General features: G+C 47.5%; 1 protein-coding gene across 1 annotated transcript in view; it reads right to left on the reverse strand.

Annotated features, from left to right (window-relative positions):
* SUSD6 (sushi domain containing 6) overlaps positions 1-26,194 on the reverse strand; it is a 113,208-nt gene that overhangs the window by 5,955 nt on the left and 81,059 nt on the right. The window contains exons 3-5 of the mRNA XM_045016089.1: positions 6,244-6,441; positions 3,396-3,534; positions 1,160-1,581 (exon numbers count right to left, since the gene is read on the reverse strand). Of these exons, the coding sequence (XP_044872024.1) occupies positions 1,160-1,581; positions 3,396-3,534; positions 6,244-6,441 (759 nt within the window). The remainder of the gene's footprint in view (positions 1-1,159; positions 1,582-3,395; positions 3,535-6,243; positions 6,442-26,194) is intronic.

A 26,194-nucleotide genomic window follows, 5' to 3' on the forward strand; every position in this document is an offset into this window, starting at 1 on the left:
GACCAAAGGTCCATCTAGCCCAGTATCCTGTCTTCCGACAGTGGCTGGTGCCAGGTGCTTCAGAAGGAATGAACAGAACAGGCAATTATCAAGTGATCCATCCCATCGCCCATTCCCAGCTTCTGGCTTATAGCAATCTGCCCCGTTAAAAGAGGGGCCTTAAATAGTAATTTAAAAGCAGCGCTAGACACTGCAGAACACATGGACCGTCTGCCTATTTCTGCAGAGTCTGAATGGCCCACTGGATCAGCTTTTGGCAACACTATCCCTCAACTCTGCTACCCACATTTGAGGTTTTCCTCCATATTTGGGAATTTTGGTATTTCCCTTCCTCTAGGGGAAATAACCTTTGGGGTTTTATTGTTAAGTAGGTTTCCAAGTCATGTTACTGATGGTTATAGGGCTTGCAGCATTGGAAAATAAAGTTCTACAAACCATCTACGCTTCTTGACCTAGCGGGCCTAACCTCTACAGAAGCAAAGCTCTGTTGAGTCTCCACATTAGCTCCATCCTTGTAAGGCCTTTCCTTCCGCAGAGTCCAGAGAACTCAGAGGGCTGGTCCGTGTTATGCGGACTCCTGTCCACTACGAGACTGAAGCACAAGACCATCACAACTCATTCCTCTTGGGATTTCAAACTAGACTTGTGCTCTGGGTCTGTAGTGCTTTAAGCACTATGCTAGCCAGTCCCTTGCCTTGTTAGTTACCATGCCCCAAATGGAGGAGCCTCAGAAGGGTGAAGTGCTCATTTTCAAAAAAGAGTGCCCCCCCTCCAACAAGCGGTTGCCCCTAAATAGGACTGCCCTGCGTTTTCATTGGCACTGATGGGGGCTGGGGGGAGAACGTTCTTTGCAAATGACTTGATAAAGACCAGAGGAAGCACCAGAGCAGAACGGACCCGTGGTCCTTCTAGTCTGGCATCTTGCCTTTGATGCTGGCTGATTTGGAGGAAGACGTAGAGCCCCCGGAATACACCTAATTATGTAACACTGTACAGTGGAGGCAGGGAAATTTCTTTGACACTCAGCTGGTGACCAACTTGTGCCCTGAAGCACAAGAATCAATGGCCCTTGTAATTCTCATCCTAGCTAGCTGCACGGCAGCGACTATGCATATTCACATTAGTGTCTCATTCAGTTTTCCCTGTTCATATCACGTACCGTCTGTGTATTCCTCCGAGGAAGTAAGTGATAAAAGGCTTTGTATGTCACTGCTTTCTGAGTCTTGAGCATCTTTGTGCACAGGTCTACTGCTTGCCATGCCAGCTACCCAAGAAGAGGTGGTGGCCTGGTGTACAAGAACAGTTTCAGAGTGTTGAGAACCACTGGCTTCACACAGTCCAGAGCGTCCTGGGGCCTCGTCCTCTCCAACAAAGCAGTCCCGAGCCCCTTGGTCCTGCTGCTGCATCTCACTTGTTCCACTCTGCCCAGCTCCCTCTGACAGCACAATCTGTACCCGTGAATCCGAGGGCGGAATGCAGTTCCCTGCACTGCCATAGACTGCTTCTTCATAGGACGGCAAGGCCACCTGGACACCATCCACCATCATGGAGACCTGATCCCCAGATACACCTTGATCACGTCTTGAAAGAGGAAAAAGCTAATTTAGAGCATATACACAGACCAATAGCTGTGTGTGTCTGTGAGCCCTGCACTGAGCCATGAAGTAACCTTTCCTTATCCCAATCCCACCACTCAACAGTGACCTGTTCAGGGGGAGAAGTACTGAATTTTACCAACATCCCATTGAAAGCAATCACCTCCTTGTACTGCCAGGCAAGTGACCACACACTAGTTCTCTTGTTACAGTGGCTGGCACTGCAGAAGAGATGGGCATGCTCCAGAACTCTGCCCTCAACTGAGACAATGCCCGGCTGCTCAACAGCCACCCCACCAGCCATTTTAAGGAGCAGCAGTAACTGGTTCAGAAGACAAATCTGTACCCACCTGGAAGAAGGGCAGCATAGCATAGTACACACCTCTGGCAACAGAGAAGTTGAAATGTGGGACCCTCCCCACCTCCATGCATAGCTGTCTTTTCCCAGGTCAGGAGGGCAAACGTCCTGTACTTTTTTTATTTCCTCCCCGCCACCCCTTGCAAGGGATAATCAGAGATGTGCACATACATCAGAAGCTCCAGAATAATCAATTTACTCTGGCTGGTCAGTACCTTTACTTAGTCATATCAGCACAATTCACAGCCACAGAAGCAACTGAGGGATCTCTTGAATGAGCTGGGCACTGGCAGGGGAAGGGGCAGACGTAAGTACACAGGCTCTTACCTTGGTAATCATCCAACACTGGGAAAGGAAGGAGGCTGAAGTAGAGGACAGTCCAATAGGGTTTGGAGAACATCTTACATTTAACATTTAGAAGCACAGAAATAGAATAGCAAATAGCTCATCAGGTGGAATGGGAGAACAGTAGCCACAGAAAATGAGAAGCAGAGCACCGCCCAATACCATTGCTGTACCCAAGTTCAGGGGATCTCCAAGAGGAGTGGTTCACAAGTGCTGGGCACACGCTTCACAGTGCACAAATGCTGTGTTCCCTGAAGCCCATGGACACTCTGTGTCACCCACAAAACTCTTTCCACCCATAATACTGCCTGTGCCTCATCACTGGAGACACGTAAGTGGGGCAGCTAAAAGAAATGAGTGCATGGGGGTGGGGTGTGTGTGAAATCACAGTTCCACTATGTCCTGAGTTTGTGAGGCCCATGGTTTAAATAGGGCAGGGGATAGCCCTTTCCTCAACTCCATTCAGTGTGCTGTCCTACGGGAAGTGAATTTGGGAGGTTAGGCCCAGCTTCCAATAAACTACGTTCACATCACAAAAAAACAGCAGCACACATTAGTGCTGACTGATTCCCGTTGTGGGCAGTCTTAGTGAACAGACCACAGACTGACAAGATCTGGAGACTAAACCCTCTTCAGATAAGGGCTGAGGTACATTGGCAGGGCAGCGGACGCTTGTGATAAGACTGCCAGTAGCAAATCTATTCTGTAGATGAGAATAGAATATACTGTCTTGTCTTGGGTCATCAACCCAATGGCTTCTTTTGCCCGCAGTAAATTTATTTAAAGGAAAAGGATGAGAAGTTATGGCCATTAAAACCAGACCCTGCTCATCACGACATGAGGAAATTATACAGAAACCCAGCAGCCCAACAAAGCAACAGACTTGAAGAAAGAGTGATGAAGAAAAGCAGAAAAGGATGAAAAAAAAGGAAATAAAAAAAACAGAAGATCAGGACAGAGAAAGGAAAGACGAGTGTTGAGATTAAGATGACAGAAAGAGGAGACAAACTCAACACCCTCGTGGACTGCACATGTAAATGAATATTACATCCCCGAGCCCCTGCCCTCCGTTAAAACTTTTCTCCTACTGAGCTCACCTGCTGTGATGAAAAGACTTCAGCTTTGGCTGCAGCAAAACGAACAGTACAACTAAGAGAAGGATCAGAGCTACTGAACTTGCTGTGGAGGCCACTATGGAGAGGGTGGGCACCCCGATTGTTGGGGGCGAATCTTTATCTACAAAACCAAAAGAAACAGAAATTAAATGGTTCATGCCTCAGAACAGGCATCATGTGAACAAGGTACATACAAGGGGCCTCTGAAAAACAGAGGGAGTCTCAGGGAAGAGCAACAGAAGGGGGGAGGGAGGGAGGCGGATTTAGGAGAGAATAAGTTAAACGCATACATTTAGTTTGGCTAAGTGACAGCTACAAAGAGGCTTGATGACAATAAGGAAGGAAAAGAATTGTTTAGCGTAACCAAAGGGTGTTTTAGGCTGAACAGCAGGAAAAGCTCCCAGTTAACAGGAATTCTTAGCCAATGGAAGAGTCTGCCCCAAGGAAAGTAGTGGAACCCCCACGGCTTGGCACAGGTAAAACGTGACAAGGGAGCTGGGCAGCGGGAGCTGTGCTGATGGGAGAAGCCAACATAGTGCTCTCTATACTGGCGCTTAAGTCGGTCCCACAGTAAGTGCTAGTGTCGACATAACCTAACAAACATGTAAGTAGGGAATAATCCTGTACTGGCAGGGAGATGAACTAAGACAGCCGAAGAGGTCTTCTCCCCCTCTACATGGTGTAATTGCCTATATGTTGCTTCTATCCCCTAGCCCAGTGTTTCCCAAACTTGGGACGCCGTTTGTGTAGGGAAAGCCCCTGGCAGGCTGGGCCAGTTTGTTTACCTGCTGCTCCAGCCGATCGTGGCCCCCACTGGCTGCGGTTCGCTGCTCCAGTCCAATGGGAGCTGCTGGAAGCGGCACAGGCTGAGGGATGTACTGGCCACCGCCGCTTCCAGCAGCTCCTGTTGGCCTGGAGCAGCGAACCGCGGCCAGTGGGAGCCGCGATCAGCCAGATCTGCGGACGAAGCAGGTAAACAAACTGGCCAGGCCTGCCAGGGGCTTTCCCTGCACAAGCGGCGTCCCAAGTTTGGGAAACACTGCCCTAGCCCATCTAAATGATGACTAAAGTTTTCTATACTAACCCTCCCCACAATGCTTGTAGATCCACTGACCAATGCTCTTACATGCTTCATATACAGGACATCCCCATTTAACTGAACACCAGTTAAGCTAAACTTCCATTTTGCTGCAATTCACTATGCCCCCTAGGATTACACGCAGCAATAGGTACTTAGTGTAGACAAGACTTCACACCACATTCCTATATGGCTGCATTTTCTGTGAAGCGGTGCGAAACCCAGAGATGGATTAAGATGTGATCATTTGCTTTGAAGCCCATGGTCTGAACACAATTTCCTCATTTCTCACTGGCTTTTTCACTACCCTTTCACCAATGTCTTGAGGCCCTACGTTTCTGGTCAACCCAGGCCATGTGTGATATTAACCCATCCCTAGTGATACTAGAGGAAAGCCACACGGTCACTGCCATTCACATTGCTACTTGCAGTCCTGGAGTGGGTAAAATGCCATCATGCAGGAATGCTGTCCAAGCATGGCTAGTTGCCACGGTGAAGAGTTTTCTTGCATGGACTAGGAGAGGAAGTGGAATAGGAAAGAACAGAGGAATTCTTACAATCCCACACTGAACTCAGAGCGCTTTCAGGTTCTACCTGGTCACAGGTGAATTCCACTTTCCCCTCCCCTGGCACAGAGGCTCAGAGTAAGGGCTGTAAGAGTGGCCAGGAGGGAAAGGGCATCTTTGGGAATAATATAGTAGGTTCTAGTGGCCACAGAGCTTGGGTGAACTCCAAGAAGGAGTGCTTTTCTGTTTGCTTTCTGATTAAGTTAAACCAAAAAGCAAAATCTGTTATAAACACTAATCCCTGAGGAAAAGATGCGACTAACTGTTGCTGCTGAGTCATTCCACCAGTATATGGGCTCACAAGGACTCATCCCCACACCAGCTTTTATTGGGTATGCATGTTTTTTAAAACCAGAAATCCCATGGACAATAAAATTACAGCTGTAGGACAAACATTTTTCTGCAGACTGCTTTACTTTCCTGTCATGGGAGAGGAATTCCTGTCCAGCTTGGGAAAGAGGCACATAACAAAAGCTGTCAATTTCCATTTGGAAAGAAAGAAAACAGAAAATATCTATCAGCAACATCCATCAGGCCAGGCCAAACAAACAGCACCAGGGAGCTCTGCAGCAGACTGCAAGCTCCAAAAGCAAATAAATCAGCCCCTCCAAAAATGGGTGTTAGAAAGCACTGATGAAGCCACACACACAGATCAAGGTGCACAAAGTTTGCTCAGATGAGGAAGGTATTGTCTGCAGTGTTGTTGTAGCCCTGTTGGTTCCCACGATATTAGAGATACAAGGTGGGTGACGTATTGTCAGCTTGCCAGGAGCCAGAGGGACAGCACTGAAAGTGCACATGATAGAGCAGCTTACTGCCCCCTTATCTCTAATAGGCAAGATGGAATCTGTTATCTCAGCAGGCTAATATGGGAGCTTCCACTCAAACCATGATGGAGATCTGCATCCAGAAGCACATCTTCACAGACCAAGTTTCTGTGTTAAAGAACACGGGCTGGACTTTGACAGGAAGAATGTAGGAGAGGTGGTGTGTCTTTTACACTGTGAGCTGGGATTACCATTGATTTTGTTTGTTCAGCACCTAGCGTTACAGGCCCAACCTTGTTGTGTTCTTTAGGCACTACCGCAATATAGATATCAAATATTAAAATAATACATAATAAGTAATAGAGAGGTCAGTCTAAAATGCAAGCTACCTTCCTTACTTGTTGTAATGCATTACTCACCTTGGCTTAGCCTACAGCTAATTTCCATGGCTGGATTCCATTCTCCATTCTTGCACGTCAAGTATTTGTAATCTCCCTTTAGCATGTAGCCTTCATCACATACATACTCTATGACGCTGTCAGATGTCAGAGGGTCACTGCAAGGAGTTGGATGGCATTTGTAGCCTCCATTCTCAGGCTCCGGCGGACGGGGGCAAACTGGAGGAAAAGGGGAAAGGAGAGAACCCATCATGAAAATGTTGCATAGAGGAAGACTCCAATTGTGCAAGTACTGCAAAATCAACTGAAAACATGGCGCATGCTCGTAGTTCTTCCTGCTAGCTTCTGAGAAGTGTTTTGTTACTAGAAATGGGAAGAAACACCATAATACAACAATGACGCTCCACTACCTGGGTTTCACCCCTACCAAATCTAGTGCAGTTGCTGAATGCTAGGTTTTATTCCAATACTGTAAGTTAACCACCAAGTCGAGGAAGGGTCAAAGAAACAGACTTAAAAAACAAGGTAAGTAGAGCATGTCTACACAGCAAAAAAGAAAAACCCATGGGTCAACTAACTTGGGCTCTGAGAGCTCATGTTACCAGGGCTGCCCAGAGGGGGGGGGGTCAAGTGGGGCAATTTGCCCCAAGGCCCGCGAGCCGCTCCGGGTTTTCGGCGGCACTTCCGCGACGGGCCCTTCACTCGCTCCAGGTCTTTGGCGGCGGGTCCTTCAGTGCAGCGGAAGACTCGGAGCGAGTGAAGGACCCCCCGCTGAAGTGCTGCCGATGCCTCAGAGCGCTGCCCAGTGAGTACAAGCACTGCAAGCAGAAGGAGAGAAAAAAAAAAAAAAGCTGCAATCGGCGGCAGTGCTTCATTCTTCGGCGGCAGGTCCTTCCCTCCGAGAGGGACCCGCTGCTGAACTGCCGCCAAAGACCCGGCCCTGCCTCAGGCCCCCTGAATCCTCTGTGCGGCCCTGCATGTTACAGGGCAAAATAAATGTAGATGTTCCCATTCGGGCTGGAGCCTGGTCTCTGAGACCCACTCCCTCCTTGCTGGGTTTCAAAGCCTTAGCTCCAGTCCAAGCAGGAACATCTACACTGAAATTTGGGTGCAGACACTGCCATGAGGTTTTTTCCTCTCTCTTCAGTATAGACATACCCTAAGAGACATCCATAGCATTGCCACTTGTAAATTGCTTCAAGTGTGGACACCTCTCTAGACAGGCCCATAAAGTCCTTATTCTATGTCTCCCCACGAAGTCACTTCCACGGAGTCACTCCCAGAGCCCTTGCTGCAATTTATGCCCTTGCTGCTTGTCCTATCCTCAAAGGTTGACTAGAACAATTTTTCTCCCTCCTCTTCATAAACCTTTCAAGTCCTCAACAACTGTTAATCAAGTCCTCTCTCGTCTTCTCTTCTCCAGACTAAACAAACCCAGTTTTTTCAATCGTCCCTCATAAGTCATGTTTTCTAGACCTTTATTCATTTTCGTTGCTCTTCTCTGGACTTCCTCCAATTTGTCCACATCTTTCCTGAAATGTGGTGCCGAGAACTGGACACAATACTCCAGTTGAGGCCTAATCAGTGCAGGGTAGAGCAGGAGAATTACTTCTATCTTGCTTACAATACTCTTGCTAATACATTCCAGAATGAGGATTGCTTTTTTCGCAATAGTATTAACACTGTTGACTCATTTAGCTTGTGATGCACTATGACCCTGAGATCCCTTTCTGCCGTACTCCTTCCTAGGCAGTCATTTCCAATTTTGTATGTGTGCAACTGATTGTTCCTTCTTAAGTGGAGTACTTTGCATTTGTCCTTACTGAATTTCATCCTATTTACTTCAGACCATTTCTCCAGATCATTTTGAATTTTAATCCTATCCTCCAAAACACTTGCAACCCCTCTGCAAACTTTACAAGTGTACTCTCTATGCCATTATCTAAATCACTGATTAAGATATTGAACAGAACCAGACCCAGAACTGATCCCTGCGGGATCCCACTCTTTATGCCCGTCCAGCATGACCGTGAACCACTGATGATTACTCTCTGGGAACAGCAAAGAATCCTGTGGCACCTTATAGACTAACAGACGTTTTGCAGCATGAGCTTTCGTGGGTGAATACCCACTTCTTCGGATGCAAGCAGACCGAAGAAGTGGGTATTCACCCACGAAAGCTCATGCTGCAAAACGTCTGTTAGTCTATAAGGTGCCACAGGATTCTTTGCTGCTTCTACAGAACCAGACTAACACGGCTACCCCTCTGATACTCTCTGGGAACAGTTTTCCCACCAGTTATTCATCCACCCTATAGTAGCTCCATCTAGGTTGAATTTTCCTAGTTTGTTTATGAGAATGGCATGCAAGACAGCACCAAAAGCCATACTAAAATCAAGATCATACCATATCTACCACTTCCTCCTCCACCAGGTTTGTTAACCTGTCAAAGAAAACTATTAGGCTGGTTTGACAAGATTTGTTTTTGACAAATCCATGCTGTTACTTATCACTATCTTCTTGGTGTTTTCAAACTGATTGATTAATTATTTGCTCCATTATCTTTCAGGGTACTGAAGTTACGCTGACTGGTCTGTAATTCCACGGGTTGTCCTTATTTCCCTTTTTATAGATGGGCACTATATTTGCCCCTTTTCCAGTCCTCTGGAATCTCTCCCGTCTTCCATTAGTTTTAGAAACTAGTCGCTAATAGCTCAGATATCTCCTCAGTCAGCTCCTTGAGTATTCTAGGATGTATTTCACCAGGCCCTGGTGACTTGAAGACATCTAATTTGACATGAGCAATGTCCAGGCTGGGGACCTTTGCCTCAGATAAAACAATTGCCCCATTTGAGGGGAAAAGCAGGGTCTAAGAGCTGAGCCCAGCTAAGAGAAAGGAGGGCAGATAGATGAAATAGCCTCGGAGTTCAGCCCAGCTGGCAGAAAGATTCTTATTTTGTGTTTTTGTACTGACTTTGGACCCTGCTAAAAAAAGAGAGAGAGTGTGAGTAAGTGTGTGTGTGTTTGTTTTTGTAGTAACCTGGCCACAAGGCTCTGTCGAAAGCCATCAGAGCTCCCTGAAAACCTTGTTGGGGGAAACTGAGGCCGAGCAGTTGAAGCACTGTGCCTCACAAGGAGGTGCATAGTGGGCAGCATACTGACAACATGGTAACTTGTCTATTTAGAAGAGGCAAATACATATCAAGGCCTCGTGGAAAACCGAAGACAGTTGCGCTACATTTCTGCCAGTATAATCAATAGCCATGGAAGGGGAAAAAATAGAAAATGAGGAAACTGGCATGAAAATAGGATCTCCTCTGGCAGCTTAGTGCTATTGCTGGCAGCATGCAGAGTCTCTGATATGCTCTCCACTACCACCACTTATCAACTGAGGAACCCGTCCTATTCTGAAGGTGTTCCTCCTCCAGTATTCTGGACAGCAAAAAAATATCAAACTGAAGCGAATATTCTTACATTATTCAAACACCGAATGCAGGAGAAAAGAGTCCACCACTTCTCCCTTTAAATCCAGATCAACATCTCAATCCTAGTGAGGAAGCTTGTTCATATTTAATAAAAAACACTTTGGGGCCTGAATAAATTCAAGTGCTTTACTTTTTACTACATTGGATTACTCACACCCTCTCTTGTAATCTTTGATGTACACATATCTTCTGACACGTGCAGAGGAGTGATGGTGCTACAGTTCCACCCATGATCCTAGGGTAACTGGATGGTATTACTTAAAACGATCACCAATGAAATAGTTAATCCTGACTTAACTTGGAAAGTGACAGCTTACACACTACAGTGAGATGAGGGAGGGCAGGTCATCTCTCTTAGGACCAGATGCATTTGTACAGAGGACCTGAGGAGGAGGCGGGGGGAGCATGGGAAGAAGGAATCCTCCCTCCAGTCCAGTAGCACCGTGTGCTATAGCTACAACCCCGAAATTTGGGAGCAGACGGCACAACACTTGTACAAGCTAAACAGCCACTGCTCTGCACTGCCCTAGCCACACCAGACTCTTCTATGTGGAGTCCCCTCAAGCGGCCTGACCCCTCCCCTGCACAGCATCATCACAGTGGTTCTGCTGAGTTTAGGGCCTGCTTCATTTGCAGGGGGAGGCGATTTAAGCATCTAGCCTAACGAGCTATTTCATCATGTCTGTCTGCATACTTAAGACTGTAGTGGGTCACATTCTAAGTAGTGTCCCAACAAAGATTTCCCCCCTCCCCTTTTTTAAGTAAAGTTTAAACTGATCGGTCCAGAAACCTGTTATTGGAACTTACTGCTGAGAAGCAAGCAGCTCAATACAACCCCTGGTGACAGAAGTAAGGTATCGTTACCTTTCATATGGACTCTAACCACTAAGGCAGGGGTGGGCAAACTACAGCTCACGGGCCACATTTGGCCCGTAAGCCGGCCCAGGAGCTCCCGCTGGGGAGCGGGGTCTGGGGCTTGCCCTGCTCTGGCACTCCAGCTGTGGCGCAGGGTCGGGGGCTGCACCACGTGGCTCCTGGAAGCAGCCACATGGCCCCGCTCTGGCTCCTATGTGCTCCAATGGCCCCCTTCAGTGCTCCAATGGGAGCTGCAGGGGCAGTGTCTGTGGATGGGGTAGCGTGCAGAGCTGCCTGGCTGCGCCTCCGGGTAGAAGCTGGAGAAGGGACGTGCCACTGCTTCCGGGAGCCACCTGAGGTAAGCGCCGCTCAGAGCCCGCACCCCTGAGTCTCTCCCCACGCCCCAACCCTAATCCCCCTCCCACCCTCCGAACCCCTCTATCCCAGCCTGGAGCACCCTCCTGCACCCCAAACCCCTTATCCCCAGCCCCACCCCAGAGCCCACACCTCCAGCCGGAGCCTGCACCCATTCCCACACCCCTGATCCCCCTCCTGCTCTCCAAACCCCTCAATCCCAGCCCAGAGCACCCTCCTACCCCCCAAACTCTTCATCCCCAGCCCCACCCCAGAGCCCTCTGCCCCTCCCACACACCAACCCCAATTTTGTGAGCACTCATGGCCTGCCATACAATTTCTATTCCCAGATGTGGCCCTCAGGCCAAAAAGTTTGTCCATCCCTACAATAAGTGTACCTCTCCATGGGAACTAAAAGCCCTTGGTCAGCCAGCTTGGGCTGAGGGGCTGTAAAATTGCTTTGTAGACATTTGGGCTCAGGCTGGAACCCAAGCTCTGGGACCCCATGAGGGGAGGAGACCCAAAGTCCGGGCTCCAAGCCCAAGCGTCTACAGTGCAATTTTTAGCCTCAGAGCCTGAGCCCTGTGAGCCTAAGTCAGTTGACCCAGGCAGCTGCAGCTGTTCCATGGGTTTTTTATTCCAGTGTAGAGGTCCCCTCGCTACACAAGCATCTATGAGTTTTTCTTCTAGTCTCCATTCTTTTGCACTGTATTCATGCATGCCTTTTAGATCAGAAGCCCTACTGAGTAGGGTTGCATTTCTTTGTTTGGCGTGCTCTCTGTTGTAAAGGGCTATGCACACCAGTGATGCTATATGAATTACATACAAAAAGCTTGACTTTAAAAATGTTAGGTTACACTCAAGCAGTTGAAAGCTTGCAAATACCAGAATTTAGGTTACCTAAGCAACCTTAATTCAGCCTCCTTGTGTGTATGAATCAGAATGAACAGTCTTCAATTTCATGATCACATGTTATTCTCCCTCCAGAAACCCATGGCCTCATTCAGTGCAAAAGATGGATGATGCTCACGGAATGAAGCAGTTGAATATTGTTATCCCCATCATTCAGCCATCCCTGCCTTGTTTATTGCATACAATACAATGATTACAGAATTAGTCATTTCCTCATTGACTTTTCTAGGGCGCTTATTGCCATGGGATCTGAGTGCCTCACAAATATTAATAATTCATCTCCACTATGAGGTAAGAGTATTTCCAGCTGCATTTTTACCCCAGGAAACAGACACAAAGAGACATGCCTGAGGCCAAGTGGTGACTCAGTAGCAGAGGCAGAATTAGAGCTAAGCACCTCCCAACCCTGTGCTCCTTCTTCCAGCCCACACAATCTTAAATGCTACAGGGGTCAAACATGCACAGCTCCCAATGACTTTAATGGCAGCTGAGTGCTCAGTACCTCTGCAAACCAGGCACTGGGTGTCTCAAGATGGTACCCAGAAAATGAAGAACATGTGGCCATAAGCCAAACTTTCCATTTAATGACTTAGCATCATCTAAATTCTGGAATTTCCTAGCTTTTGAGTGCTTGATTTTGCAACCTAAATAATGTTTTTGAGTTTTTTTGTATACAACTCATTAGGTCTTAAAAAGGAAAAAAAAATCTATTTCATGTAACTGTAATACCATTCTCATCGTGCACAAGGAGCAAGGTCTGAATCCCAACCACTCAGCACCACAGCACTCCTTGAGCTACAGGACTGAGGGAACCCATCCCAGTTTCTCCCCACTCCTCCCTTGAATATCTAGGGGACCCTCTTCCCTATGTGGTGCCTCCAGAGGGGTGGGTTTCCAGGTGGGACACTGGGGCTATGTGCTGAAGACTTGGTCGGGGGAGAGCCCAGCGTGTCTCTCTTTTCCCCTTTCCCTAGAAGGTATGTAGATGTGAGGGTATGGGTGTGTGAGAAATTCCTTCTCCATGTAGTGCCCCAGAGAGGCGAATGAGCCACTGAGACCATGTGCGGTATCTGGAATACAGTGGTCAGGAGAATGTTTGTCCGAATTCTCTTTCCAGAGAGACATTCTCCGCTGCTGGGTTTAGTGCAGTGTGGGGGTCCAGCCTTAAATGAGAACGCTCGCCTTCAATGTAGCATGTTGCCAACATGTTCCCCACGAACACAAACTACAGAAGGGAAATGGTTATTTTCCAAAGTCATTCCTCTCTGTCAAACCTGAACAGAATTTCATCAGCCAAAGAAAAGGCACTTCTCTGGCCCTCAGGCTTACTTCCTGTCAAATTTCAAAGGCCTGCTGCACACCGTCTCAAAAATGTCACAGGAATTCTTTATAATGGAAAGTGTTACACAACCTAAAACCGAGGGAGCTGGCAGCCATCTCTACAAGATAAATGGTGCACACACATTTCCACTGGCTTTTTTATGTATCTGAAATCTTAACAGAATCCCTATGTATTTCTTGCCTCATCCCCCTCCAAAATGGTTTAACTCTTGTTCCTAGAAGTGTGAACAACGCACGGAGCTCCATGTTGATGAGACACTTACAGCATTGTGCCAGGCAATGGAGGGAAATAAAATCAATCTAGGTAATCGCAATTTCAAGCTTCCCAAGGGGATATTTACAGTCCTGAGTGAGTAAAAGCTATTTAGAAAGCTATGCCTATCCCCTTTGCACAGCTTGCTTTTAAGATTCTCTTATTAGGGTAAGAATAGGTTTTGAACACAGCCTACTGGTGCGAGGGGCCACGGTCAGATATTTAGGTTTACACGGCTCTTCAGAGAGATTTTTCTCAGCGGGGGGGGGGGGGGGGGAGAGAATAGGGAAGAATCACAAGGTAAGAAAGCCAAGCATTTGAGTATCGTTGAAATCAGCCCAGCAGGAGAGAATTGCCATCTCCAGACAGGCATTTTTATTCGTTGTCAATCTAAATGCAAGACAAGTAAGATGTTTGGTTTCACTTTGTAAAATAAAAGTGACAAAAAAGTCTTTCCTTGCTTTATATCACATTTCCACTTCTCAATAATCAATGAGACACAGAAAACTGATGCTAACCCCATGTTATCAGTAGATGTTCTCAAGAGAACTCTGCTCTCCTTAGAAGGGAACTAACCACTTTCATGTCCAAGTTGCAATGTTCTTTGAATACATTTTTAATGGCCCTTTAAACAGTTGTAAACAGGACAAAAAAGAGTAGGAAACCTTTTATCACGTGGATGAGAAAAGCTACCACAAAATGAGCCTCCTAGACTCCTATCCCCAGCAAGACAGCTACTGTCTTCTCCATTTACTTCTTTCCACCAAACTCATAGCCAGACATCCTTCCAGCTAAGAGGGGCTAGATGTGGCTTCCTCTGGAGCTGATCAAAGATTGGTAACCACACTACCTGACTTTACACAAGTGTTATATAGGTGTTCCTTGGCCTTTGCTAGCCTGGGAACATGCTCAAGTTCTGAACCCTGATCAAAGATGGTGCTGTAGAGAGTTTCTGATGACTTGAGCTGTAAAACATAAGCCCAGACCATGTGTGGTCATTAAAGATCCCATGGCACTTTCTGTTACGGTGGGATACCTACTACAGCGGCCCTGTTCCACCCCACAGTGGCCTCTCAGCAGCGGGTGAGGCAATTCTTCCTTATTTTTAGGAGCCCCGTCATGATGAAGCATGATTTATATGTAACAGAAGAGAGATTATAGCTATGACTGGCAATTAGAGAATTTCATAACTTCTTCCCCAACTGGGTATTCAGTCTGGTTAGTGGGCCTTGGAGTTATCACTTAGTGAAGGAATAAAGCATTAAAAACCTAGTTACTCCTTATAGGAGTACGAAACACACAGTTTCTCTTTATTTTACTATGAAATGTAGATCATCCAATGAAGTGGCAAAGTCACATTACAACACAGACCATCAGAAAAAATCCAAGAAACCCACAGAAGCACACTGGATAGCAAAACAGACAGACTTCCACAACAGAAGAATGACTCCCAAAAGATTGGATTTTCCAATGCCCTTAGATACCAAAGAACAAATAGTGAAAAGCAGAGTCTATTACAATGTGGATTTACGATCATAACCAAAAAGTAATAAGAGTACTTGAACCTGACAGAAATAAACCTCCACAATTAGCCACTCAGTCACAATACAAACAGATAAGGAATCTTCTGTGACAATGAAGGAGTGTAGCACAATCCACTTACACGCAGGATGAAAGAACAAACTGAACACTTAAATCCACATAACTAGATGAAGGCTAATATTAGCAGCTTGTCACAGGATTATAAAATGCCTGTGGGTTTATCTTCTTATTGCCCAATAGTGACGCCATAAGTGATGCTAGAAAGGCAACAAGGTCAAGTCTTATGTTTCTTTCACAATGTGTATTAGGAAAATTTATACATGCTTAACCTAAAGTTTCCTTTCCTCAGCTGGCCAGGTCCATAGATCCTATAGCCTGCTTGTTGCAGCAGTGGGTGTAGAACTCAATTCCATCAGTCACTCTCTCAGAGATACAATTCTGCTGCCAGTTTAACATTTACACAGCTATGGTGAAAATTGTGTCCCCTTCTAACCAAATACATTCTTATGAGCATAGCATGAATGACTAATTATGCCTCCTGAAGTGCATATGCAATGTGTTATTCCCTTACCTACCAAACCACAAACCTTATCTCACCTAGGTTGGCTTGTGTACAGCTTACGAGAAAGGAAATTTTGAGCTAAGCACAGTTACATTTTCCTATGCTTCAGCACAGCAAGGCTCACAGATAATTATCAGCAGTTTGTAAACTGGAAAGGAAAACACAGTTTAGCCCAGGGTGGCAAACTACAGCCCACGGGCTGGATCTGGCCCGCGGGATTACCACGCCCGTGGCGCTACGGGCCCCACACTGCTCCTAGAAGCAGCCGGCACCATGTCCCTGTGGCCCCTAGTGGTGGTGAGAGGCTCTGTGCGCTGCCCTCGCCTCCAGGCACCTCCCCTCGCAGCTCCCATTGGCTGGGAATGGGGAACCGCAGCCCTCTGCCTCCTCTCCCTCATGGGCTGCAGGGACACGGTATTGGCCGCTTCCAGGAGCCTGCCCTGGCCCTGGTGTGCGCCGCTGCCACCCCGGAGCCGCTCCAGATAAGCGGCACTGGGCCGAAGCCCAAACCCCTCCTCCTCCTCCCTGCACCTCCTGCCCTGAGCCCCCTGCTGCACCCCAACCTCCTGCCCTGAGCCCCCCCCTGCACTCTGCACCCCAACCCCCTGCCCTGAGCCCCCCCCGCACTCTGCACCCCAACCCCTTGCCCTGAGCCCCCCCTCTGCCCCAACCCCTTGCCCTGAGTCCCTTTCTGCACACCACACCCACACCCCGCACTCCCTCCCGCACCCCAACCCCCTGACCCAGCCCTGCATGCAATTTCCCCACTCAGATGTGGCCCTTGGGCCAAAAAGTTTGCCCACCCCTGGTTTAGCCTAATCAAAATCACTAACCACCTGGACCAGACCCAACTCCCATTGACTTATATGAGAAGGGGTGCCACGTAGGGAGAGCAGGAGGAGGCACCTCCCCACCTCCCATGGACAGAGATTGGGGGTGCATGGGGCAGTATACCCCCCCCCACACACTTCTATTTGGCCCTATTCCCTCCCTGAGCACAGCTATGCAGGGCCGGCCCTGTGCCCCACTAGGTGAGTTGGCCAGCCAGAGCCCCCTAGGGGGGGGCACGGAGGAATATTCGGGCAGGCAAGCAGCGATTCTAAGACCTTGTTGTATCCAGATCAGTTTCCCCACATGGGCTGGGTAATGGCCACTGCGCCCTTCTGGCTCTAGTAGGTGTAGTCCTTGGTGCCCGTGAACCACTGGGTTCCAGCGGCCATGGTGACAGTGTAGGACGGCATGGCCCTGCCTGGCACGCACACAGCCACAAGAAGTAGAGCTGCCCCCACTGTGCCAACTAGAGACTTAGCACACAGCCAGGCTCTGCAGCAGCAGCATCCTCTCTGACACAACCCCTCCCTGCACCCTGAGCTACACCCCTCCCAGCACACAACCCCTAGCTACCCCTGCCTGCACCCTGAGCTACACCCCTCCCGGCACACAACCCCTAGCTACCCCTGCCTGCACCCTGAGCTACACCTCTCCTGGCACACAACCCCTAGTTGCAAATCAGTTTTGAAGTACTTATGAAGGAACGCATGAGGGACCAGGTGCCTGCTTTACAGATGTTTTAAGATGTGTATGCCTCCACCCAAGAGGCTGGGACTATGGCGTGATGATAAAAGCTGACAAGCTTTTTTTTCCTTGCATGGCCTATATGGTGAAGGTGCTAAAGACGTTGTTCCTTTTCAGCCAGGTGACAGAGCACAAATAAGGAGTATGATCTATTGAATGCTTCATGTTTGTTTAGAAAATGTATTTTATCACTGATGGACATCCCAAGCCTACTGTAGCTTTTCCGTTGGCCATGATGGCTTGAGACAGGAAGATTGTAGTGTTACCTCCTCTCCTGATTTAGAGGATCTGCAACTGACTTGAGACAAACCCTGAATTTGCCCCCAAGAACTGTCTTTAACAGCGTGAAAAATACAGTAGTGCTGCTTTACAAGAAACAGCTAGTCCTGTGTATTCATAGAACCATAGGACTGGAAGGGACTTCGAGAGGTCATCTAGTCCTGTTCCCTGCACTCATGGCAGGACCAAGTATTATCTAGACCTCTGGTATTATTATTCTGGTAAAGTCTGCTGAGTACATGTCTCATGCTAACCCATTTGCTTAATCTGGTGGGCAGCCATTTCTTTACAAAGGAGGAGAGTCTACCACCCAGCTGGTACTAGGGGTCATATCTGTTTTGTGATGTGAACAGATTTCTTGGAAACATCACCTCTGGAGAAGTATCTCCTTGATCCATTTTATTTTCTTCTTCTGTACTGGCTCTTTTACTGTAAGTGCTTGTAGAATAGTCTCTAGAGGGATGTTTACCCTTGCAATATAGTTACTATTCCCTTTTACACCTCCCGGAACATGGTAGGGTTTAGCTGGGGTCCCCCGCCCAGGTCTTAGCCACTATTTTTGCCCATCTGCTCTCCTGAGTTTTCCTCCAGCATATTTTGATGTAGCCAGGAGCAGATCTGCTTGGATCTCTGTTTTCCAGAAACATGGCCACTTATGCTTATGTTACTGACCACAGCCCCTGGGGCTTTTTGACCTTCATAAAAAAAGGAAGCAGGACAATGAGTCTGTCCATATCAGGGTCACCAGATTGAAGCAGGATGCTGTGGAAGCCTACAGTGGTCTTCAGTAATGTTTCTGAAAGTCCCCTAGCATTTTTGAAAATTTCACCTCTCCTCTAAGCTAGACACATTTGAGAGAAGTTTCACGCCATTGTTAACACTGGTTCAGCTAGCCCAGCGCTTCTCAACCCACGGCCCACATGCAGACCAATTAGCACACAGCTGCGACCCAGGTGTACAAAAAAAATTCAAAATTTGCCACCCTGATCTGGCAGGGGGCAGGGCTGGCTGAGGGGGAGACAGCGTAAGGCAGCCTGCAGGCGCACTCCTGCCAGCATGGGGCTGGTGAATACTGCAGGGGGACAGGAGGTGGGAAGAGTGGGTCTCTGGGCAGCTTTGGGGGGGCCTCTGGGCAGTGAGATGGGGAGCACTGGGACTAGGGGTTTGCAGGGAGCACCCCCAAATTTTAGGTGGAGCTCCCACTCTTGGCCAGACCCTGCACACCTGGGGTCTGGGTCTGGCTGCTGGCTACCCAGCCCTGCACGACGGGGTCTGGCTGGCAGGGTCCAGCCCTGTGCTACAGGGTCCCTAGTTTGGCTGCCCGGCTCCAATCTTTGCCCCCTCTATGGAGGGGTCTCTGGGTGGGGGGGTCGGGGGGTGCTGTGGTTCTCAACATGCAGGATATATCAGGTTGAGAACCACCGAGTTAAACCCTTAGTTCAGAGCCCAAGCAGAGAGGCTGCCATGCCAATTGATATGCTGCTGAAAAAAGTGTGCAGCCAGCAGGGACCCCGATATGGCTCACACAAGCTGAGTGGCAAAAATCAGAATTCTGTGCCTATGTATTTTACGTAGAAGCTTTTTCAAAAAGTAGAAATTCTAGGCTCTGGAAGATTTCCCAAAAGGTACCAGCCAGATGGTTAGCAAGTGACTGATATGTTTAGAGATCCTGCCCCCGTTCAGCTGCTGGAAGAAGGAGCATGTGGTCTTTTCTCTCTCCTCTACAGTTCTGTCTATAAGGGGGGCAGGTCTCTACTCTTACACCCCTTCTCTCGCCTCCTGGTTCTTTTGTGAATGTAGTTGGGAGCAGGTAAGAGAACAAGAGGACTTTGCTAGTTTACCCCTACCTCAGCTTCCTTTTAGGGTCCCTACTCCTTACTGAACATATTCCAGTGCCTGCCTCTGGTACCCAGAGATTTCCAAAGCAGAGCAGCATAAACTTCACATGATCATTGAACAGTGTCACTACCGCCTTTAGGGTTCTGAAGAGCAGCAGGGAAACCAACCAGAACATTGATTTCACTCTGTGCTGCTTGGCAAAGCTATGAGCAGCAGCAAAAACACCAGAGATGTCTCCCTGAGTCTGCAGTCAGACAGCATGGTATTAGTTTACATTTGACATGACATTTGAAAAGTTCTCATAGGGGCTAGATTTTTTTTAAATTTTAAATTCTGCAGAAATTGATCGCCTAGACCCCCACATTCACAAGGGAAAGCTCCCCACTCAGCACTAAAATATGCTCTAGGCTCACAATAACAAGGGAACCTAAAGCACTGGTACAGAATGAATGAATGCAAATACCATTTTCAGCACTGAAAGCTTTTATTACATAACCCTTCCCAGCTGGTCACCAGGAAATCCATTGTCTAGCCTAGCTCCTTTTCTCATGAGAACATCAGGTGCCCAAAGGGTTTGGCTAGTCAGCTGTTACTGTCTTGATAAAGATATACACTCCACTTACTGTATCCCTATGCCTTTAAAGGGCTCCTCTGGTCAAAGCCTTCTGCTATACCACTGACTGGAAACATGCCTGTGGGAAGGCCAGCACTGCAGCTATCACCAATTCAGCTATATGAAACAGTGATTACACAACAAAAATTCCGAAGATCTTGTAGTCAGGACTCAGCTTAAACAATACAGGGCCTTCCATAACCCACACATTTCCTTCCTTCCTTGGGCAACACTTGTGTTTGGTTACAAAATTCTTTCACAGAGAGGGAGATGATGAGTGAAGAGGACCAGACATCATCTGTCCTCGGTGTTAAACAATTGCATGTCTCACTCCACACCCCCATCAACCCACAAAAAGCAAAGAAAAGCTGCCGTCTCAGGAATTCCTCCATCAGGAAGTGGTTTGACTGAGCGGGGAGCTGAGTTTGAAATCAGCAGCCCTCTTTATGCCAGCTGTACTAAACTAATACACTCCCCATTGCCTCATGGGAAACTATTCCCCATGCTTCTGGCTTGCAGGGAAATGGCACCCAGATGGGCCCCCATCACCTTCCCACCCACCTGACTCAAAGCAATGACAAGGGATAGGGCTGGGGATGCATGAATTGTTAGGCATAGAAATGGCCACCACAGCAGGTCACATATAGTCCCGTGCTGGTTTTTAGGGTCCTAATAGCTTGAAACTCCCAGCAACAGGTGTTTGCTCAGCTGTGCCCTTCTAGCTTTTAGTGTGGTGGCCTCCTACTACAGCCTGTTTTTTGGGGATGGGTGGGGGGGTGCAAGTCAGCTCTGTTGTTCTTACTATTACAAATACCTAGATTAGTGTCCAATATTAGATTAGGAAATGGCTCATTAAGTATTCAAAAGAGAACTAGGATTGTTAGTATAGGACCGCTACATGAGCAAAGCGTCACCTAGTTTAGACTCATGAGTATCTCAAGATGTCAGGGGTAAGAGTTAGACACCAACTACCTGACTTTTGGGTGGTGTACATGTTGGCACCCAACATTTTAAACACATTTTTGGCTGATGTGATTACAGCCCACCATGCAAAGGGTTCCAGTACTGATATCAGAACACAGGTTTGGGGTGGTGGTAAATTGTACTGTCCTGCAACCCTCAACACACACAGCTGTCTCCAACGAAATGCAATCTCTGTCTAGAAAGAAGAAAATATACTGTATATTCTCCTTCATTCCCCCTTACGATACAATATGTTGGTTAGGTTATTTAAAAATGAATAAATAGACATTTCAGATGCCGCTGCCGACTTTCTAAGAAGTTATTTAAACCGCATCAGCTACCTGCTCCCGATGACTGACCATTTTGTTTCCAACAACAGCAAGCTGCTTGAGCATGCTATGTAAATGCTTTTAGTTGAAGCCAGAGTTCAAATGGTAGCAGTGAAATCATCTGAAGTCCAGACCTTCCTTGGATTTATTACAATAAGATTGTTTTGTGGAGTGGGAAGAGTCGCCTGGCCATCTTCTCTTCAGCAGTTCAGGTTTCTCTAGTACACGAGCAGATGGCTCATCTCCCAGAAGGGCAAGTCAAAGAAGACAGCTGCTACCACCAGTGCCAGCCCCCGCCCCCCCACACACACGGGGAGAGAGAGTGTGTGTGTGTGTAAGAACCTCTTTATATTTTATTTGTAAGAGGCAAATGACAAAAACAAAAGGACTCAAATGTGAACACGCAGAGTTCCAACATACTCTACCCATAAAACAGAGGGGTCTTTTAAAAAAATATCCCAAAATGTAACCTCCTTTGAACTACAATGTATTGCATGGAAGACAAAGTCCAATAGAAACCAGCTCTGTCCTTATTTGAGCCAGATCCTGCTCCTAGTGAAGTCAATGACAACTTAAAATCAATAGAAGCAGGACTGGAAACTTTATTGGGAAATTACAGTTTCCCTACCAAGAAAACATTTTGAAGAGGAGGCTTAATTTTTCATGCATTAATGTGGGCAAATGAGATGAAACTGAAGAAAGGAGATTTGCATATATAATCATATAGCTGTGCATTTATATAATTAGACACAAGTACTTACTCTGTGTATAGTAATGGACCCACTCTCAGACATTCCATACATGCCAAAGAATTTTTAAAGAGAAAGAAAAAAGGGGAAAAATAAAGACTAATTGCAGTTTTCCACCAATGCAGTCACCAGCTGGTGACTCAGTAGAAGCACAGAGCTAAATTAACTTAATTAACATGCTGCAACACTAGAAAAAAACCCAGTATGCTTATTAACGCTCTGCCATGATTAGCCAACCATGGAGGAAGCCTGCTATTGCTACTATAAATTATGGATATTGTCTTTTCCCATTTGAATTATTTTTTCCAGTGGTATATTACTCTGCTGAAACAAAACCAAAAACCATCAGCTTCAGCCAGTCGTAGGGCCCCAAGTTCCTGTATCTAAAGCTGAATTTTATTTCCATTCCCAAGAAGTCAAAATGTGTAACAATCACAGGCAGGTGGCTAGATGAGTTTCTGGATTGCTACAAGAACTTTATTCATTTAAAAATTAAGTTTTACAGACTATGGGGGAGATTTTGAGAGAGAGAAATGGCAGTTGGACACCTCGCTCACTGGACTGTCAATGGGAGGTACGTGTGCCTTTGAGAATTCCCCTCCCGCTCCATCGTGTGGAATGGGAAGGAATAATATATTGTAAAAACAAACAGCTTCCAAACCACTCCTTTTATTAAAAGAAAAAATCTCACACAAATGAATACTCAGGAGTTCCAGGCCTGACATAAGAGCCAGCCTGCAAAGGAAGGTCTGTATGATGAGGGATCATGTTATAATACAGCAGTGACCCAAGCAGTAACATAGTACTGTTTGGTCTTGCCTCTGTAAAGGAGAGCAAACAATTTTATAATCAGGTTTCCAAACTCTGTTACGGCCATGCAAAGGCATGACCGGACCATGGTTCCTACGTGGTCAGGATACTATAATGCTAACACGTTTCCCCCCATAAAGTCACAACTTGCTTGATTTGACAAGACCCTAAGTCAAGCAACTGCCATGGTTGTTAGACTAAGATTTCTGGGGCAGTGACTGTGCCTCTATGGGCTTGGCTACACTTACAAATTTGCAGCACTGCAGCAGGGTGTGAAAACACACCCTCTCCAGCGCTGCAAATTGCGGCGCTGCAAAGCGCCAGTGTGGTCAAAGCCCCAGCGCTGGGAGCGCGGCTCCCAGCGCTGTACGTTATTCCCCACAGGGAGGTGGAGTACGGACAGCGCTGGGAGAGCTTTCTCCCAGCGCTGGTGCTTTGACTACACTTAGCGCTTCAAAGCGCTACCACGGCAGCGCTACCGCGGCAGCGCTTTGAAGCGCTAAGTGTAGCCAAAGCCTGTGTGTTTGTATAGTTCCTAGGGCCCCAACCCTGATTTAGGCCTCTGGATACCATAGTAATATAAATAATAAAGCAAAAAACGGGAGGCCTTTCAACAGAGATGAGCTGATAATCTGGCTGTTTCACAGGCAGTTTTCAGCCACATTAACCTCTGGCAAAGGGCTTAGAGATCTTCAGAGGAACAGTACTATCACGTGCAAAGATATGAAAGCCAGTAGCCTATAGCTCTGTGAACAAGGCAAGCTGACTGGCGTCTGAGTCTCCAGCACCAGGACAGCGTAAGAGATGTGGTGGGCACCACTGCTACAAAACTGCCAACTTCAGTTTATCACAAGAACCTGCCTTTGTCAACTGTGCATAGCCAGCCACTATGAATGGGCAGTCCCTACACAGCCCTCAAAGAGCACACAATCTCAGAGTGTCTCCCCATCCCCTTCATGGGGAAGTTTTGACCGTTTCCTTTACTAGACACTTAGCCCTTACATATAGCAAAGGAAGCTCACAGCTATTGCTACTCACTCTAGTCTAGAGGACACTTCTGAAAGCAAGCTGGTGCCTTGGACACCAAGAATCTGCTACACCAGAAAATGACCTGTAGGCAACAAGTCACCCAACTCCTTGCCCAATAGGTAAATAGTTTAGCTGCTAGAGTGGACCACACAGTCACAAAAGGCATGACTAAGGCCTGAGGTAACTTTGGGTACGTCTACACTACGGGATTATTCCGAATGTGCATAAACCGGTTTTGTAAAACAGAATTTATAAAATCGGGTGGAGCGCGGCCATACTAAGCACATTAAATCGGTGGTGTGCGTCCATGGTCCGTGGCTAGCGTCGATTTCTGGAGCGTTGCACTGTGGGTAGCTATTCCCTAGCTATCCCATAGTTCCCGCAGCCTCCCCCGCCCCTTGGAACTTCCGGGTTGAGATCCCAGTGCCTGATGGGGCAAAAATCATTGTCGCGGGTGGTTCTGGGTAAATGTCGTCAGTCACTCCTTCGTCTGGGAAAGCAACGGCAGACAAGCATTTCGCGCCTTTTTCCCCTGGATTGCCCTGGCAGATGCCATAGCATGGCAATCATGGAGCTTGTTTTGCCGTTTGTGACTCTCACCGTATGTGTACTAGATGCCGCTCACAGAGGCGATTCAGCAGCGCTACACAGAAGCATGCTTTTGCTTTTGCATGACAGCAGAGATGGTTACTAGCCATATTGCACCATCCAAATCCTTCCATAAATTGGAACTGAGGATGATCATGGCTACCAGTCCTTTTGTACCATTTGCTGCTAGTGCCCCTGGCCAATCAGCCAGGGGCGCAAAAGCCAAGATTGGTTACTAGCCATATTGCACCTTCCATCGTTTTGTACCATTAGCTGCTGTCATAAGTGCCCCTGGCCGATCAGCCAGGGGCGCAAAAGCAAAAATTGGGAATGACTCCCTGAGTCAATCCCTCCTTTTTGGTATCTAAAAATAGAATCAGTGCTGCCTAATATAGGCAAGTGTGCTAGAGAACCACCGTATCATAGAACCAGAGAGCACAGCTGCTCTGTGTCAGAGCCTGCAGAAATTATTATCTGTATGCTATTCACAGGGGGTGCTCCTGTAACAACCCCACCTGTTGATTCCGTTCTTCCCCCAGCCTTTCTTGGCTACCGTAGCATTGTCCCCCCACTTGTGTGATGAATTAATAAAGAATGCAGGAATAAGACACAGTGACTTGTTAGTGAGAAATGAGTGGAAGGCAGCCTCCAGCTGCTATGATAGTCCAGACAGGACATTAAGCAGTGTGTAGGAGAGAAGCCCAGCATCCCACTGCTAGTCCAGGGGCAACTGAATCTTTTCTTTACACATGAAGGGTGGGGGCTGATGGAGCTCAGCCCCCTGTTGCTATGATGAGGATGGTTACCAGCCATATTGCACCATCCATCCACCAGAAAAAATTAGGGCCAATAGGCTGATGACGAGGACGGTTACCAGTCCTTTTGTACCATCAGCTGAGGCTGATGATGAGGATGGATTTCCATCTTTTTGTACGATCAGCTTATGCTGATGATGAGGATGGATTTCCATCGTATTGTACCATCAGCCGCCCATGGCGGGGGGGGGGAGCAAGGATGTTGGTGTTGAGTGCTGCACTATCGCGTCTATCTGCAGCATTCAGTAAAGATAGGGTGACATGTAAAAGAGTCAGAGGATTGTTTTACCTTTCGCTTCTGGGGGTGGGTGGGGGGTGGGTGAGTAGATTGCCAAGCTATGCCCTGACCCGCGGACACTGTGTTTGACCCTAGAAGCATTTGGAGCTCAGCCAAGAATGCAAATAATTTTCGGAGGCTGCAGGAACTGTGGGATAGCTTCAGTCCTCCAGTCCATGCGCATCCATTTGATTCTTTGGCTTTCCGTTACGCTTGTCACGCTGCAGTGCGCTGAGTCCCTGCTATGGCGTCTGTCTGGAGATTTTTAAAAAAGGATTCTGAATTTCATCTTCTGTAACGGAGCGCTGATAGAACGGATTTGCCTGCCCTTACAGCGATCACATCCGCATGGTCCATGCGGGAGCTCTTTTTTTATTTTGATTTCGGACTGCATCGCCACCCGTGCTGATCGGAGCTCCACGCTGGGCAAACAGGAAATATTCAAAAGTTCGCGGGGCTTTTCCTGTTTACCTGACCACTGCATCCGAGTTCAGATTGCGGTCCAGAGCGGTCACTGGTGCACTGTGGGATAGCTCCCGGAGGCCAATACCGTCGATCAGCGTCCACACTAACCCTAATCCGATATGTTAATACCGATACTAGCGTTACTCCTCTTGTTAGGGAGGAGTACAGAAACCGGTTTAAAGAGCCATTAAAATCGATATAAGGTGCCTCCTAGTGTGGACGGTTTTGGCGTTAAATCGGTTTTACGCTCCTAAAACCGATTTAAACGCCTAGTGTAGACCAGGCTTTAGCCTCTGAATTGCCATTACAAGAGGTGTGCTGAACTGTTTTGTGCTCT

The sequence above is a fragment of the Mauremys mutica genome, chromosome 4, assembly GCF_020497125.1.
Source record: "Mauremys mutica isolate MM-2020 ecotype Southern chromosome 4, ASM2049712v1, whole genome shotgun sequence".
Lineage (NCBI taxonomy): Eukaryota > Metazoa > Chordata > Testudines > Geoemydidae > Mauremys > Mauremys mutica.